Source organism: Squalius cephalus, assembly GCF_949319135.1.
Source record: "Squalius cephalus genome assembly, chromosome: 14".
In the NCBI taxonomy this organism is placed as follows: Eukaryota; Metazoa; Chordata; class Actinopteri; order Cypriniformes; family Leuciscidae; genus Squalius; species Squalius cephalus.
In genome coordinates this window covers 14,053,443-14,072,942 of record NC_137135.1, presented here as the reverse complement: position 1 = coordinate 14,072,942, position 19,500 = coordinate 14,053,443, and the positions used below count along the sequence as shown (strand labels likewise).

General features: G+C 38.5%; 1 protein-coding gene across 2 annotated transcripts in view; it reads right to left on the bottom strand.

Moving 5' to 3' along the window:
- Positions 1 to 18,927, bottom strand: part of gabrb2a (gamma-aminobutyric acid type A receptor subunit beta2a) — a 42,997-nt gene extending 24,070 nt beyond the window's left edge. Inside the window, exons 1-4 of one of the 2 annotated variants that reach the window (XM_079893092.1) lie at positions 18,748 to 18,927; positions 18,564 to 18,655; positions 17,862 to 17,929; positions 1,491 to 1,711 (exon numbers count right to left, since the gene is read on the bottom strand). In XM_079893092.1, coding sequence (XP_079749218.1) covers positions 1,491 to 1,711; positions 17,862 to 17,929; positions 18,564 to 18,655; positions 18,748 to 18,821 — 455 coding nt within the window. In that variant the 5' untranslated portion in view covers positions 18,822 to 18,927. The remainder of the gene's footprint in view (positions 1 to 1,490; positions 1,712 to 17,861; positions 17,930 to 18,563; positions 18,656 to 18,747) is intronic. The other variant, XM_079893091.1, reaches the window with a different exon arrangement.
- Between the last annotated feature and the right edge of the window lie 573 nt (positions 18,928 to 19,500).

Here is a 19,500-nt window from a genome sequence, read left to right as displayed (position 1 = left end):
AGATAGCACTGACTGTTTTATATACATTCCACACAAAAACAGAAAGCAAGGTTTGTATGGAAACAAAGTAGTGTTTAAAAAAGGTACTAGGAGTTTACTATAAAGGTACTGTATGTTTTTGAGAAAGAACTAATGACTGAATTGAACGATGCTCAGAGTTTTGTTTGAGGCATCCAGTAGCAAGGAAAATAGATCCATAAAATACATATCACTTTGGGGTTTTTTGTGTCTAATTCATGGCCAGAATAAACAGCTATGTGAATCAGTAGCTCAAGAAAAAATGTATACTGTATGCATCAAAGACAGTTTCCAAACAATAACGAATTAAATATATGAAACTAAATGAATATGAAAATGTCTAAGGCATAGAAAATGTTTTGACATTAGCCCATTACACAGACTGCTAAGCTGTAAAATGATTCAGTTGTTGTATTATGACTTGGAAATTGTATTCAAGCCTGTGTATTTTCATCTCTTGGTCGGAGTCTGCATTATTGGTTGAAGTCTTTTAGGAGCAAGATAATCAGATCTACCTGCCTGTGCTAAATTTTCAGACTGGGCTCTCACAGACAGTTATAGAAGGGCACTGTTATTTTCTTCTTCTCCTGGTAATTGAGGAACATGCTTTGGCAGGCTTAGTGGAGCAGGGCACCTAGACGGACAACACACCCCCACTCACCACAAACACACACTCACAAACGCATTTACAAACCCAAAGAACCCCATCTTCCAACACTCTTTTATGTCAAACTGCAACAGAGCACAGATTCTCACTAAATTTCAAATGTCACAAAAGAGAACGCTCTATTACTGCCTCCTCAACACATGCTCACACACACACACACACACACACACTCATGTGGCCGCAGCCGGCGCTGTCTCACATACGAAAGTCTCCATTGACAAAGCAGCGCGCTGGCAGTCCCAGCAGCAATGTTCTGCGGGCCAGGTCACGGCACTCTCACACATTCCCATCAATGTTTCATCATGTGCATTTAGTGTTTCTGCACGCATTTTCCCTTTTGGGTTATGTAAAAAAAAAGAAAAAAAAAAAAAGCTTATGTAATTGGCCACTTACATAATGAAGCGTTATAAATTATATTTATTGATTTTGCTAGCTTAATAAGAGTGAATTATCTGCTGCAATGCAGATTTTTAATTTTTAAGCACTCTTCTGATAAGGACGCTGCTGTCAGGCTGAGGAACAGAAAGCACAATATGCAGCTTTGGAATTAGCAACAACAATTTCATCCCTTCTAAACATAGACACCGATGTTGAGTCATTTACACCGGCATAATGCAATCAGCAGCGAGAGAAAATAAAAACAGGCCTCAGAACATGTCGTGAGCGCGTTATGTGGGTGGATTGCAAATAGTTTGCGCCAGCGCTCGGATAGAATTATGAGAGGAGTTAAACGACCTCTGCCGAACGTGATTACCGGTCAGCTTCAGGTCGATAACGACAATGAAAATGACCTCAATGGACGTACCTTAATCCGTACAGCACGGTGCCATCGGGGTGCAGGCGTATCATTCGGTTCTTGACTGTCACTCCGTGAACGAAGGATTTCTTATCGTTGAGGAAGTAGGTGTCGGGCACCCAGAGCTGGTCGGCGACGCGGTTATCCAAGGTTAGATTCAGAGGGATCTCGGTGTAAGACAAGCGCTTGTCTCGCCAAGCTTGCTGGAAATACATGGTCAGAGTGTAGTCCTACAAATAAGAGGAAAATCAGGATAATTAGGAAAAGAAGAGATCATGAAGATTATTGGGAAAATACAACAGATTAATAAAAAAAAGCATCTCTCTCTGTCTACTTTCTGCATTTGGGTTTTAATGTCATGTTCAAATGGATGCATCTGCCTTACACTATCAACAGGCAACCAACACTATCATATTTTTGTATGTTTTACATCAATATTTAATATTAATAAGGCTGACGTTAATATTTCAAACCACACTGTAATTAATATGTAAGTATTTAATATTAATATTTAAAACCACAATGTAAAAAGTGGTAACCTGCAAATGTTACTTTAAGGAGCTTTTCCCACCTGATCTAATCCTTTAGTTTTCTTGGTGTATCTTTTTGTAAACAATAAAAGCTCAACGTTCATAACGCTCAAAAGCTCGTAAGATTTTCTTTCATGTTTTTGAAAGAAGCCTCTTGTTCTGACGAAGGCTATTCATTTGATCAAAAATTCAGTAAAAGCAGTAATATTGTGAAATATGATTACACCTTAAAATGTTCTATTTTTCTATATATAAAAATGTTTTTAAATCATTATAAGATGTGACCCTGGATCACAAAACCAGTCACATGTCGCACAGGTATATTTGTGGCAATAGCCAACAATACATTGTATGGGTCAAAATTATCACTTTTTCTTTTTTGTCAAAAATCATTAGGATATTAAGTAAAGATCATGTTCCATGAAGATTTTTAGTAAATTTCCTACCGTAAATATATAAAACATTTATTTTTGTGAGTGAATGCAGCACAATCGCCAACATAATTGTAGAACTTTAAAGGCGATTTTCTCAATGTTTCGATTTTTTTGCACCCTCACATTCCAGATTTTCAAATAGTTGTATCTCTTATTGTCCTATCATAACAAACCATACATCAGTGGAAATTTATTTAGCTTTCAGATTTCAAAAAATTGACCCATGTGACTGGTTTTGTGGTCCAGGGTCACATATGTTGACTTGGTGCTCAAGAAACATTCTGTATTATTATTTATGAATATTGAAAACGATTTGGCTGCTTAATATTTTTGTGGAAACAGTAACACTTTTTTTCAGGATTCTTTTGATGAATAGAAAGTTTAAAAGAACAGCATTTATCTGAAATAGAAATGTTTTGTAACGTGTCACTTTTGATCAGTTTAATGTGTCCTTGCATAAGTAAAAAATATTTGAAATAAAAAAATCAATTATAGTAAAAAGTATAAATGTCTTCCCAACCCCAAACCTTTTAAAAGCAGTGCAGGTTGATAATATTTTTTTTATTTTGTATTAATTAATTTAGATGTTACCACATGAAGCATATTAAGACGTTTTTGGTCGCATCAAGTTGCCTATAAAATAATAACTTCAATAGTACAGTAACAAGAACATTTATTATCTATTTCATTAGTTACTACTAACTGTTGTTAAGCTGTTTTTATTAGCAGTCGCCTTCTTTCAGATCATTAGTCAACAAATTCTCGGTAAACACCGCAGATGGTGGCAGGCACGCAGATGCACCTTTTAATTTAACTCAGCTGAGTGCTCGCTAAAACTGCCTCAGTCACATATCACTTTGCGTTTCAAGTCATTACAAGTTCGTTCCGATTTGGATGTGACCAAAAGTGATGATGTCCGAGTGTGAGTTGTTTACTCTGTAATTAGCCCATCCATTTTCACCAGTTTGACACATTCAGGCCGATTTTTTGACTGGCTGCAATCATGATAGGCTGGCATTTTCGCATCGACAGTGTAATCAGCCAATCACAGCGAAGCATCAGCTGTTTGTTTATTTTAAAAAAACAGCTTTACACACTATATGAGCTTATACTTTGTAATGTTTCTCGTTTTAATTCTGTACCGTCGATAATTTTCTCATCCGAACTGTTTTTGAGCAGGCACTTATCCCATGCCTCCTGGGATTAAAAGCCCCTGATTTTATCTTGGGTTTGTTTTGGGAGTGCTTTGGATGTGTTTATCAGCGTGGCCAGAGGATGAGGGGGCAGTGGGCTGGCTGAACGGTGGCAGGCAGTTTCTAGCCCCATATTTATCTCTCCGTGCTTCTCCAGCAGTGACCTGTGAGGGAACTCTTAAAACCGGCAATCGTCTTCTGCCAAAAATAACCAGCACACTTGATAAAGTTACTCTCAGGCATTAAAGGACAAACCCTCCCTCTGATTCAAAAGCCGCTGGAAGAACCAGCTGTGACTCACACTGTCCTGCGTGTGCACTTTCAAACAGCCACTTCAGCATGAGCAAACACACACTAAACACACCTGCACACACACACGCCCCAATTCCCCATGACATATCCCGTACGCATACACACTGCCCGGCAGTAGCTGTTTGGATTTAAATAGGCAAATGCTTATGCAAAGCTTCATGCATGTTAAATGTTTGGCAACAGCTACATCACAACATTTATTTCCATCAAGAGGTGCATCAAATATTTGGTCCAGATCTTGTATTGACAATGCAAGAGTCCAGCGCTCTGTAAAGTCTCCTCCAGCACATCCCAAAGACTTTCACTGAATTTAAGGACTCAGAGGAGACGATTCATGGGTGAAAATTATTCTTTATGATCCTCCCAACCATTATTACACAATTTGAGCCTGATGAATCTTGACATTGCCATCCTGGAATATGGCCATGGTGTGTCTTCCTACATGGAGTGTGTAGCTTTTCATTTCTTAAACAACCATCAGTTCGAGTTAGAAGAACTGTAGGCAAACATATAACATGCTAGAAACATAATAACCACTGCAATAATTATCCAATCACAGACTCTTAAGCATTTGCCTATTTAAAACAAACAGTGACCAGGCAGGGCAGTGTATAATACCACTACTTCACTACTTCTAGATTTTGCACAACATTTCTGTTACTCATTTTTGGTATTTTCTGGAAATTATTATTTAAAGAGGACCAATTATGCTTTGTCACAATATTAATGTGTGTAATGTTGCTGTTTGAGAATGAAAAAGGTTTAAAAAGTAACAAAGTCACTCCAAAGGGAGTTATTCTCTATATCAGTCAGCACTGTTTCTGAACTCCCTGAAACGCCTCGATTGTGGTCTTGAGCTTTCTTCCAGGAACGAACACGTCACTATATTCCTCATTTAAATAATTCCAGCCCAAGGCACATGCAAAATAAAGAGGTTGAGTTGAGTTGAAAACTGTTGAAACTGGTGGTTATTATGGAGCGACATTTCCAAAACACGCTCAAAGCGGTCGACAAATCACAACACACTGATCCAGCCGACCAATCGGAGCGCATTGCGCTTTTCAGAAGGAGGGGCTTCACAGAGACAGAAACTAAACAGAGCGTTACTGACAGACTGGGAAGAGAGGTGCTGCAACAATGTCAAATATCTGAAAATAATGTGTTTTTTTTCCATGTTCAAGCATAAAATCTATTCTAGTGAGCCTCAAAACCAAAATCAAGGCTCTGAAATAGGGCCTAATACGGCCTCTTTAAAAAAAAAATCCTTTATGGAACTTTTCTGATAAGAAAATCCAAATACATAAAAATCCAAATTATACTGATAAGAATCCAAATTATTGATGATAAAGATAAACCTTCGAATGAGCATGCAGATGGTCCATAGTCAGTGGTAGCTCGGCTCACATAATTCCCTCCGATCTTTAGCATCTGTCATTATGCATGTGTGTGTTAAAGCCGGTGCTGAGCATCTACACTGCAGGTTTCCCTCAGGAGAAGCAGCTGATGCCTTGGGCGACAGAGTCACTTTAGCCACCTCAAACCCTTAGAGAGATAGTTCACTCATAAATGAACATTTTTACTCGCTCTCATGTGCTTCCCAACCCAATAGACTCTATATAAAGACTCTCAATAGTCTTTCTTGTGTGGAACATCACAGATGATATTTGAGAAATGTGTTTTTGTACATTCAATTCAAAGTCAAAGTGTACAAAAATTGTTTTGTTACCAACCTTTTTCAAAGGACATAAGGGTGAGCAAATTATTATAGAATGTTCATTTTTGGGCGAACTATCCCTTACTGAGACATTCTATTAATAAATTCCACAGATAAATGTGTTACAATGCATTATTTACGCTCATGTCGTTTCAAACCTGTTTCACTTAAGGTGCATTCCATTCGACCGTAAATGCTCTGCGAAGTGGGTTTCACAGGGTTTTCCGTCATCTTAAGTAAGATTGCAACGCCATAGAGAATTAGGGAACATCGAAACATCACGTCACAGGAAATTTACACACCAGTAATTGCACATCATTCCAGCACTTGAAGTTTGACTAAAATAAACGCAGTAAAAATGATTTGAGGCTTCAGCATTTTTATTGAGTTTAATTAGTCCCAGGTGTGGTTTGTACACGGTTGTTTGCGGGTATAAAGTGTGCCAGATGTGACAGTTACAATCCAACTATTATGATTACAGTTATATAAGGGGAAAAAACACATTTAATATGTCGTAATTATGTTTATTATCATTGCAAGAGACATTTATCACTCTGTTTAGCATTTACAAATATGACAATTTATTAAGTATACTAATAATAACTTAATATTTATATAAAAACACATGCATGTATTACTTTATAGTCCTTTGTGCAAAACAAAAAGAGGCGTTTTGAAGAATATTTATGCTGCTCTCAAATACAAGTGTATGGGAACCAGCATCTTTCAAAACACCATAAAAGCACCATAGGCCCTGTTTACACCTGGTATTAAGAAATGTTTTCGTCAACCCGATCACAAGTAGACGATGTAAATAGGGTCTAAAACGTTTTGAGCTTGTCCACTTTCGATCACTTCCAGAGTTAGTCGAAAACGCATTCAACCGAATTGCTTTCATTGTATTGCGCTCATGTGGTCGACCGTCTACTCTCCGACTACTGACCTAATGCGTAAACATTAGTGGGAATCATGCTAGCCAGACTGGATTTAAACTTTGTCAGCTGAAGTCTCAAGTTTGGTTTAAAGATGAAAAACATACCAAGCACAATGTTCTCTCACCATTCCTGATTTCTAACACACACTCACAGCGTTCGGCGGAGTCTTGTGGCTGTCAGAGCAGAAATGAAAGCTGCTGCTCTCTGTGTGTTTCCATCGTCTCCTTTCGTGTTCATATGTAAATTGAGTGAGCTTTTTTCATCCATTTGATCAAAAGATCTGAAAAAACCCTACATTTACCCGCCCATAGACACTCCCCTCAAAGAAATCAGGACAGAAGTGGTTGAAAGTGGACAAAAGAGATGGATTAAAACACCAGGTGTAAACAGGAATGTGTCTCCCTCGTCTACTCGTGATCCGATTGACCAAAACACATCTAAATGAACCATAAAAGTGATCTTGTGCCCTATATTTCACATCTTGAGAAGTCAAACAATAGCTTTGTGTGAAGTAAAGACCATGAAATATACATTAACCATGAAATATACATTTCATGGATATTTCATGGATACAACAAGCCAAATTTGAATATGAACAATGTTCAAATTGCATTAAAGAGGTAAATTTGAGTCTGTTCCTTACCAAAAAAAACAAAAACAAAAGTACCCAAGATGGACCATTTTATATTTGGACCTTGACAACCCCAGTCATGAGCAACATGAACATTCTGCTAAAAACTCCTTTGTTTTCCATGGAAGGAAGATCACTCATGTTTGAAACAGCATAAGGGTGAAGGTATTATCAACAGAATTGTATTTTTGGATAAACTATCCTTTTAAGAAACAATGAAGATTGGTGCTATGCATGAAGATATGTTTTGATGATATTTATGCCTAATGGTATTCCGCCATTCTGAGCTTTTTCATCCTACCTATTGTGTTCCAGTTGAGTAATGAAGTACAATAAAACAGGAGTGCATATAGTATACGTTAATGTATTACAGTTATAAATCATATGGGGGGGGGGGGGGGCAGAAAAATGGAAAAAACTTTCTGAGGATTAACATTTTGAGGAAAGAGGTTAAATATACAGTTTTTTCCCGAGCGAAGTGTGGATGCCAGGGTACAGAATATGGAACACCTGGGCTTGGAACTTTCCTCTTGGCTTCAGTGCCAAATGTGAGCATAATTACTATGGTCACAGATGGTAGCAGATGCCTCTTTGGGCTCTGTTTACTCTTCTTTGACATCAATAGATCTCAAACCGAGACGCAAACACACAGCTTCTGCGAGCTCACATGCAACCGAGTGGATTTTTCCCTCTCTGCTAAAAGAATCAGGCATGAAGATAGAAGTGCAGTGCATTGGGACATTGATATATAATGGATTTTAGAGACATGAATATTTAATATATGTTGTTGTTGTTGTTTTTTTACCAAAAATTTAAATTTTATCATTTACATGATTTCATATGGTAAAATATTAAAGCATGTAGTTATTCTTTTCTAATCGATTACAATGCAATAGGATCTGAAGCTTTCAAGTTTGAGGAAGCAAGGTGTGACCATTAAATTATTCAAAATGTATCCTTTTGTGTTCCGCAGACAAATGAGGTGAGTAAAAAAAATGACAGAATATTAATATTTAAGTGAACTAAATAATTTTGAGAAGCAGAGAGCAAAAAAAGCCTCTGTTAGGTTGTGATGTTTAATCATCGTTAACAGAGCTGAAATTTGCAAGTGCAAATTAATTTAATCAAGGGCGTCTCTAAATCTGCAGCATAAATGTACTAATTAAGGGCGCATTGGTTATGAATTCTTTATGTGACATGGAAAATCATCAAGTAAAGAAGTCTCAGACACAAGAAAAAGCTGTCTTTGTATTCAATAAAACTATTCTAAAGTCACTGGATCAAATAGGATCTGCCTTCAGTTTAACTCTCATAGCCCCCATTTAAAAAAACACCAAACCAGGGCTCGACAATAAGGATAAAAAATAAAACATGATTTGTTTCAGTTGGGTCAATGAAAAATGTTGGCAGAGCATGTAAAAAGCAAAACATTGAACGACTAGGCCAGCAGAAAAAAAAAATCCTTATTGTTGATCCTTGCCATAGCATTATTTACAGCGGAGCACTGCAAATCTGCGAAACAACCTTATGTAAGATAAAGTGAGGCATGCCAGCTCTTCAGATGGATGCCCAGATCGATAGATCATATTGAGATTGTGACAGAATGACACAACGTCATTTGTCGGGTCTCTCCCACTGAGCTGACACTGAAGCAGAGGCTGCTGGGAGTTCTCCATTAAGTCTGTCACAACCCAAATCCAACACTCATCACGTTCAGAAGACATCCGTCTCCACTGCACAGAACCCATTTAAAAACAGAAGTCATGCAAAATTAACATCAAGCAAAACATGATTCACTTTTTATTCCAGGCATTGAAATAAATGCCATTTTCCAAGAATATGGTAGGAACTGAAAGTTTTTCTTTCCCCATAAAAATAGTCAGTGAAAGGAGGTGCGGTAACACTTTATTTTACAGTGTCCTTGTTACATATGTTACATGTACTTACCATAGTAATAACAGTAAAGTATGCATAATTACATGCAACCAACCCTCAACCAAATCCTAATCCTACCCTAACCCTATAGTAAGTACATGTAGTTAATTAATATTACTCAGTACTTAAATATATAATTACACTGTAACAATGACACCTTAAAATAAAGTGTAACCGGAGGTGCTTAGAAAACATTGGTCTTCCACCTCAGGATGTCAAAATGAATATTATATGAACAGTTTATTGATGTTTATTTGATATGAGGTTTGTAATTTCTGTACCCCTGTTGCAAGTCAAAGTTTGAGAAGTTTAAAATCATGATTTGTGTGACTTTTACAGTTAAATATTAAATAAACATCCAAAGTAAATGGACAAAATATATTAAAAAAATTAAATATATGCACACATGGTTGCTAATTTAAAATGTCCCTATAATGCTTTTTTAGATATTACTTTTCATTTAGTGTGTTATATACAGTAACTGTTTGTGAGGAATATAGCTGTTTGTGTAAAAGGTCTGCAAAGTTTCAAATATCAAAGTACATGATAAATAGGATATTGTCTTATTGTCATTCTGAAAAGAGTCATCAGTAATTCCAGTCTTACTTCCTGCTCGAAACTTACGTAGGTTTGTAACAAATTAGCATAATGCCGAACTATGGTCTTCACTGCAGGCTGCCAGTGAACAATGTTCTTTGACCCTGAAACACTGTAGTTGATAGTCGAGTACTGGAAGAGTTTGGTTCGTGTTGTCGACGTGTTGAGAAGTTTTCTGCATCGCAAAAGCAAATCCACTTTGCATGCACTTCCAAAGGATAAGGACATGTGCTGGAACTAATACGGTAAAATCGACTCCATCGTTAATATTCGTATCACTGTGTATGAAGCGCTAAGGAAAAACCAAAGCTGAACTTCAGATACTGTAATGAGCATTTCATTTCTGACATGCGCTGTAAGTGGTTGCCCAATCACAACAGACTGGGCCATCTGACCAATGAGAGCAGAGTAGACAAATCACAAGAAACTAGATCATCTGACCAATCAGAGCAGAGTAGACCAATCACAACAGACTGGACCATCTGACCAATCAGAGCAGAGTAGACCAATCACAACAGACTGGGCCATCTGACCAATCAGAGCAGAGTAGACCAATCACAACAGACTGGATCATCTGACCAATCAGAGCAGAGAAGACCAATCACAACAGGCTGGACCATCTGACCAATGAGAGCAGAGTAGACCAATCACAACAGACTGGGCACTCTGACCAATCAGAGCAGAGTAGACCAATCACAACAGACTGGATCATCTGACCAATCAGAGCAGAGAAGACCAATCACAACAGACTGGATCATCTGACCAATCAGAGCAGAGTAGACCAATCACAACAGACTGGGCCATCTGACCAATGAGAGCAGAGTAGACAAATCATAACAGACTGGATCATCTGACCAATGAGAGCAGAGAAGACAAATCACAACAGACTGGATCATCTGACCAATCAGAGCAGAGTAGACCAATCACAACAGACTGGGCCATCTGACCAATGAGAGCAGAGTAGACAAATCATAACAGACTGGATCATCTGACCAATGAGAGCAGAGAAGACAAATCACAACAGACTGGATCATCTGACCAATCAGAGCAGAGTAGACCAATCACAACAGACTGGGCCATCTGACCAATCAGAGCAGAGTAGACTCTCGGAAAGGAGGGGTTTAGAGAGACTGAATCCTTTATCGAATTGTTTCAGACACTGTGAGAAAAGAGCTGATGCTGCAATGTATCTTATGAGAAAATTCAAGTGTTTTTTAACCTTGGATGCATGTAAACCTATTGTAGGAGTCCAAAACAAAATTAGGAACCTTTAAAATTGCATAATAAGTCTCTCATTAGTGGCTAGCTAGTTTGGGAACAAATGTTTTTTTAGTAGTTATTGATAAACTTTATTTTAAATGCAAGAGAAACATGTATTTGACATTTTTTTCTTGCAATTACTTGCATAATAGTGTGCAATTGTCAAGCGTGATGAATGCTCTCAACACTGATATCTCTGAAGAAATTGAGAAAAAAGAATGAGATTTTGTACCTGTCCTCCCATCATGATGTAAACATGATCCAAACCGGTGCCACAATTTTAAGGAAAGTTACATGGTTTGTAATGCAGGAAATTGGGTTGAGTACAAAATGTTTGTTTAAATCAAGCTGTTTTTCATTCTAGGCTCATTTCATGTCATATGATTTAACATATCTAAATGTTCTCACAACAAAAAACATGGGATTTGTGTCTCTAATGCTTTGAATAAGTCATGTGGCACCAAAGTGTTTCTGTTCGTCCCTATTTGAGGAAAGTACCAAATGAGCGCGTAAAGAGATTGTGATGGAAAATGCTGATAACAAGGCACTTAACAGCACCACTGCCATAGTTTCACTGTCTCTCCAAATAAGAGAAACACCAACGCAGTCGCTGTGGACTTGGGAGACATCATTAATTGGTCATGACAACGAAACCATCCGAATGACTGGTTAAGCACAAGCCTCTAAATATTGGAGGTTGTAAGAGAGATGGACTTAAGATCCAGTGGCCATACCCGGGGTGCTGATAGCATGACTGGCCCGATTAGCCTTTATTCCCAACGGAGCGTTTTCTACAGCTACTTAAACACGTTTGATTTAACTGCCTAACACCCCATCACAGGATGATATATTAACAGATTACACAAGCGAAATCTGTCACATTAACTTCACTTAATCTAAACTCATAACTGCAAGTGCCGTGATGAGGATGTTGATGACATGTTTGGAGATAAACGTTTGATGTCGAAGACGTGATTAAGTGGCAAAGTTTATTGCAATGTCAGACAGACTCCAAACGCCAGGTGTTTCAAATTAATCTACAACTGAGCGCCTCTTTGCAGAATTAGTTTGGAAATCAGAGTTTAATGTTGTTATTTGATTAAACTTTGTTCTGAAAACATTTTATGTTCGACTTTTTCCATATAAGGGATAATGAACAGTCAGCTGATCATCGCAAATAACTAGACCTGTGATCAGGACCCCGACACAAAGCATTATCCCGCTTAAATGTTGATTTGCTTAATAAATTAAATACATATATTAATATAGATAAATGGAAATTATTGTAAAATTTGAGAAGAACATTTAAAAAAGAAAGAGACTACAAGACACATGAAACTTTCAGAGCTATGCATGACATGTAGGCAATGGTCAATTGGTACATTTTTACCAGGGGGGTTATACCAGGACCTGGAGGGAAAAAAACTACAACATTCATATTTAAAAAAAGATTTGGACAAATGTATATTGTGTTGTGCTGCACAAATAAAAATGATTTTGAGTTCAGATAATATTTTAACCATTACTTGACAATGACAACAAACATGCCTGTTGTTTAATTTGTCTTTATAGTATCACACGTACTAGTCTAAATTAAAATAGTTGCCTATATATTTTAGGAAGCGGATCCTTTGCAAGAGGATCATAATATTTGTGGATTCTTAGAATCAAAAAACTAAATCTTAGGGAAAAAAAGCTCAAACGTGCTGCGTAACACTAGAATGAACCTCATTGGTTCTCGCTGAAGCTCAAACGTGCAGCGTAACACAAGAATGAACCTCATTGGTTCTCGCTGAAGCTCAAACGTGCAGCGTAACACAAGAATGAACCTCATTGGTTCTTGCTGAAGCTCAAACGTGCTGCGTAACACGAGAATGAACCTCATTGGTTCTTGCTGAAGCTCAAACGTGCAGCGTAACACAAGAATGAACCTCATTGGTTCTTGCTGAAGCTCAAACGTGCAGCGTAACACAAGAATGAACCTCATTGGTTCTTGCTGAAGCTCAAACGTGCAGCGTAACACAAGAATGAACTTCATTGGTTCTCGCTGAAGCTCAAACGTGCAGCGTAACACAAGAATGAACCTCATTGGTTCTTGCTGAAGCTCAAACGTGCAGCGTAACACAAGAATGAACCTCATTGGTTCTTGCTGAAGCTCAAACGTGCAGCGTAACACAAGAATGAACCTCATTGGTTCTTGCTGAAGCTCAAACGTGCAGCGTAACACAAGAATGAACCTCATTGGTTCTTGCTGAAGCTCAAACGTGCAGCGTAACACAAGAATGAACCTCATTGGTTCTTGCTGAAGCTCAAACGTGCAGCGTAACACAAGAATGAACTTCATTGGTTCTCGCTGAAGCTCAAACGCGCTGCGTAACATGAGAATGAACCTCATTGGTTCTTGCTGAAGCTCAAACGTGATGCGTAACACGAGAATGAACCTCATTGGTTCTTGCTGAAGCTCAAACGCGCTGCGTAACATGAGAATGAACCTCATTGGTTCTTGCTGAAGCTCAAACATGATGCGTAACACGAGAATGAACCTCATTGGTTCTTGCTGAAGCTCAAACGTGATGCGTAACACGAGAATGAACCTCATTGGTTCTTGCTGAAGCTCAAACGTGATGCATAACACGAGAATGAACCTCATTGGTTCTCACACATCATGCAAGCACACTTGCATATGGATTTATTTTACGATCGCTTTATGAACGTTTCGAAGCGAACGTCTTGTGTGAATAGACTTTCAATGGAGGAAAGCTCTCAGATTTCAAAAAAAATATCTTCACTTGTGTTTTGAAAATGAAGACAAAAGTCTTATGGGTTTGGAACGACATGAGGGTGTGTAAATGATGACAGAATTTTAATTTTGGGGTGAACTATCCCTTTAAGGCTTTAGGTAAGTTTAGGTTTTAGTTCTGCATAACTGAAATGCTGCATCAAAGACACTTCACGGTTGTCAAGAGACAGTGTGCTGTGCATAAGAATCAAAAGTACGTCTTTGCAGTACGCCTTTGCAGTGTATAAGCCGTTAAATAAATGCGAGCAAAGTAAGACCAATCACAATTCAGTATGCACCTAACGCATCGCTGCATTTGCATTCTTCAAATATTTCAACTTTAAATGTCTTAAAAAGAATAGTTTACAAAAAAGACTGAGAAAGACCTAAGAAAGACTGAAATAACCCACAAAACAAAGTCTAAAAGGAGTCAAGTGTACGTTAACGGGTTGTGATTAATTAAATGCAGAAATTAGTGGAAAAGAAAAAAAAGCAGTGCAAGAACTATAATAAGCTTCTCAGTAGAGTGAGATGTGCTGCAGATCTCATCAGTGTATGAAATTATAATACAAGTTGCTGCTGTCTGGAAGAGAGCGTCATGTGACTACAGCGTTGCTACTCTATTTCTGACTGTAGCTAAATCTACATCGCACGACGTTAAGTATGAAAGAATTCCTAAAAACAATCTGCAGCCTTGCCTTAAAACCTAATCTATCGAAACAGAGAAGAGCCCACATTAACCCAGCATTTTTTGAGAAGGGTGGTGTTGTCATAGCAACAAAAAGTAAAAATAACACTGTTTATCAGCTCGGAATTCAATAAAACGGGACTAAACAGACACTAACTGACTAGTCAAAAATGACCTACAATTACGCACACTAGTAGTAATTAAGTCGACCAATCTAATTGAGTCTAAATTTGTCTTTTCATCCATTTGTTATTTCACAGGCTATCATTGCACGGCCCTGCCTCTTATTCATGTAAGCAATTAATGCTTGTCAGGATAATGATACATATAAGGGCAATGTTTCCGCCCCGGTAATTATTTAGCCCATGAGCTAGCACAAGTCTGCTTGAATCTTTTCCTTTGAAGTGACTATTATGTTTTCAGAGAAAACCGTTCAACATATCCACCGTCCCAGCCACAAATAAAGGTCATTTCCACAGTAATTTATGCAAGCACCAAACAAACCAGAGACAGAGGACCCTGTATCAGCGATCGGCCCGATCGATTGGAATACCACACTATCCCGTTTGTATTTTGCCTCCTCAAAACTCAAATGAGTCATCAGAAGCCGCCTCAGCCAGAGAGCACGGCCCGTGTTTGCCTCTTCTTTCGGCCTCTCTCCAAAAATAGCTCGCGTTTTAATGTCAAGCAGCGGAAACGCAACTTACGTAGACTGGCCTAAAGATTTGCATTGCCAAACAACACGGGTGACCTTTGGTCGAGGCTTCTTCGGCCACGTTTAACACACAGCGAACACTCTTGTTTACATCCGTGTGAAATGGCAGGCAGGAGGAGATGAAGAGAGGGGGGTTGCTTCGTTTTAAAACAAAACGCTTCAAGCAGTTACGCCTAACAAAGACACCTGGGGCATCCGTGCCGCTCCTAATTGAGAGATCATACATCTGTCTAAGACGCAGGCATCACGCTGGACTAATGAGACAGTAAACTGGTACGAGGCGAGCATAAGAGCGAATGAGGCGTGATGCATGGGGTGCTGGCTTTGAATGGAAATATCAGATACTAATGGCTCCAAATCTCAGAGATCAACCCCGTCAACCCTTAGGATAGTCGAGGATCCTCTCGGCCGCTAGCTCGGTGAAAATCCAATTTCGCCGGAGCTGCAGAAAACAAAGATTTTCATCTTTTCTTCCCAACTCTTAGGGATTCCAGAGCTCACCCGTGACAGGCAACAAACTTGACAGATCTATAAAGGTAATTTGTAGGCACATCACTACACAGTATGAAGCATCTACGTCCTTAAAACTGCAGTATGGCTGTGACACCTCGAAGGGTTCGCTGCACCTTTTGAACCGTGAATGTCAGTGGCTTTCTCAGTCATTCGAGATCAGTAAATGAAAACGTCGATCGTCAAGCTAACGAGGTCGAAATAAAACGCACAAGGTCCGGTTTATTTTGCAATTCATTTTAAATGAGGTTTGCTGTTTTAAAACTTAAAATTCATACAAAAAATAAATGAAGAAAATGGTTACACTTAATTTTAAGGTGTCCTTGTTACAGTGTAATTATACATTTAAGTACTGAGTAATATTAATTAACTACATGTACCAAACAAAGTTTGGTTTAGGATTAGTTGCATGTAAATATGCCCAATTTATAGTTATTACTATAGTAAATACATGTAACATTAAAATAGTGTTACTAATAAAATATATTTAAAGACTATACCAGAATGGGTTTGCACGTAATAGCAGTTCTTGAACAACTTATGCTCTCATAAATGTAAGAAAAATTTTTGTTTCACCATTCTGAATTAAAATAACTGGTTGAAGGTCAAGATATGAATACCAGTTCAACAGATTATATATTTTAATAGTTGGACACAGTAAAAAAAAAAAGTCAAGAGCTCTAAGGTGGGAAAGGGCAGAATCCCATTTTAAGGTGGAGATATAGACATTTGACGTATTTAAAACTAGTTTAATTTAGTAGGTTGATTTTATGTTAAATTATAACCAAAAGTACAAGTATATAAGTGTAACCAAATGCATTCTAATAGCAAAAACATGGAAGTTGTGCCTATGCTACCATAAATAAAGAAATAATGGGAAATGGTTTACCTTATTCATGAAATGTGCTGTATAAGGACTTTTAAGATCCATTTGCACTCACAAATAGCAAATTCTAGTTGAATATAAGCTGCTGCTAACCACAACAATTTAAATTCAATTACAGAAATGTCCATTATATTTTAGGATTTTATTTATTTAAATTACTTTTCCAAACTAGGTTTTCTGTGTACATGGGATATCCTGACCTTGATGGACAATAGCTGTCATATTCAAATCATTTTTATGAAGACAACCAGGATAAACAGGCAAGTATACACATAATTCTCACAAAAATGCTTCTATTTAACTTCAATGAATTAAACAGCATTGCTTTCATCATAGATTTGACAATTCTTTTGTGTACACACCATCTACAGAGCTATAAATATATATTGAACTCAATTTGCAAGCGAAGCATGCTTTTGTTTCTCCAAACCGATTGGTGAAGAAAATGTAGACCTCCTGGCACAGGCCATTTCACCTTCATCGAGTTAAAAGGAGCGACTGGGAAATGAATTGAAAACAAACTCTATCACCCCCACTGAAATGATAAAGCTGCAATGAGTACGAGCCATAAATCTTTAATTTCACAGCCATACATATTCCCCTGCAATTACAGCTGCGCTAACCACTGCCTCCGAAAGAGGGTGCGGTTGCGCGAGATAAACTTTTCAGCTGTCCTCATCAACAGTATGTTGCTTAACATCACAATTTAATGTCTGACCATTTTAAAAGCAAGACACACCAACAAAAACATCGACAGGGGCTGTTCATAGATGTACATCTCGCAAAACCCCTCACTACTGAGAAAGAAACGCGTGATTCCGTGAGAATACACGGCACGTGCCGTCTTTCTCCTTGAGAGGGCAACGCTCACCTTGAACTAGATTAGCTAAAAAACACAAGTCATGGAGTGTGAAGGTGCTTCCACGAACGTGCCTGTTTTCTCGGTGGCATATCAAAAACTGCCAGGCTCAAAAACACAGTGTGAGACATGCGGAGCGCGTGCGGGTGCGCGTGCGAGTGCGCCAGTGCGCGTGTGTTTTGAATTCAAATGTAGCAGCGAAATGCAGAGCAGATACCGCAGCATGCCAATGAACTTCTGCAGTTTCACATCTAATCATCATGTGTGAGACACATCAGCTGGTGCGCCTCAAGTTAGTGTGCATTGATATTCTCTGGGAATGCATTTTAACATAATGCTTTGGACACATAAGCACACATCAGGACACATAACACCAATGGGAAATTGTTACATGCAACATACCATGTTTACTTCGGATACCATGTCTATGCTGGCTATGTCTATATTCATCCCTACCGCCACCGGAGCGCCTGATGGAGAGAAGGGAAAATTGTTAAAAACGGAACTGATTGATTGAATTGCATGCATGTATACCCTCATTTCATCCAGGGACAGATTGTCCCTAATTACACTAAATCATTTTATTGTGACATTACATATATATATATTATATATATATATATATATATATATATATATATGAAACACCAACACCCCATATTCACGTGGCAATGCGCATGAAATTGTTGATTTGTAACAACCACTGGAGGTGAACGCACAAATGCAACTGCATGACTGACAAATGAACAGTTAGACGTGTCCATCTATCAATAACAGCTTGAGCATCTTCTCTGATGGACTCGCGTGTATGCGCGTGCATCAAAGGATATTTTTGTAAAGCTTGACATTTCATTTGTCGTCATGACGCAACAAAAGTTGCACTGCAAATTGAATTGATCCCCAAGTTCGCGTCCCTCTCTGGGAAAAGATAAAATGGCAAAACAGCAGTAAATAAGCATGCGTTCATTTTTTTTTCTCATGCATTGACGTGCACGCCTGATCAGAGACTGAGATGAATGAACAAGGTTTGCATGAGTAATTGGGCATGTTAGTGCGCGTGACAATCCAAATGCAACAATTATACGAATTTTACACATGCATTACCTCCGAAATCTGGCCTCAGCCGAATGTCGTATCCTTTCATGAGTCTGTCCACGGTGTCTTTGACCACTGGCATATTGCTCGGGTCTCTGCTACTGCAATAATATCACGAGATGTTCGTAAATTCCTGTTACATCCCCAAACCACAACATTTTCTTTTCGAAAAAGGCACAAAATGCAACCATACCTCTGCGCGCATGCCACAGCCACGATCAGCGGACATAATAAGAAGATATGTGGGGTTTTTCCGATACTCTCCATTGCAACAGTTTTGATGGGGTTTTGGATGTGATGATGAAGACGGCGCACATCCAACTTACTGAAGCCAGTGCAGCGAAGGCAATGAGCTGCGCATGCGCACACGCCAGCTCCAGATCAAAGAGCAGCTCCTGATGATGCTGGATGAGCTGTTTCCATTGCGGGGGAAAAATTAAAGGGACGACTGAATAAACCAAGTCAAGAAAAGAAGACATCAGGTGATCTTCATGCAGCATTTTTAGTCGTGTGTGTGAATCTGGAACTTGACAGGTTAGTGCAGCGTCCTGAAGGTTACGTGAAGGGGTTTTTCAGTCATACCGAACTTCAGGTATCATCAAAGTCATTAACGTGTGCTTTAAACGTCTCGAAATAAAGAGCCGCTAAGAGTTACTTCGCTTCTGAGAGAAACAGATAATAACATATTAAACATATTACAGCTAAAGACCAAATTAAATTGCTTCACGAGTAAAGGTTTCTTCGCTGTGTATTTCCAATTGAAATAGGACAGTAGTCTTTCGTTTACTGTGAATAGCGCTTGCTATTGATAGTCAGAAACAGGTGGTATGAGGGGGAGGGATATTCTCATTCTAGAGAGCATTTGATTGGACAAAAAGCTGGAAACGCCCCTGAGTGCAGGACGAATCATCAATATTTGTAGTTGGTTTTTAAAATTTGCCTGGTT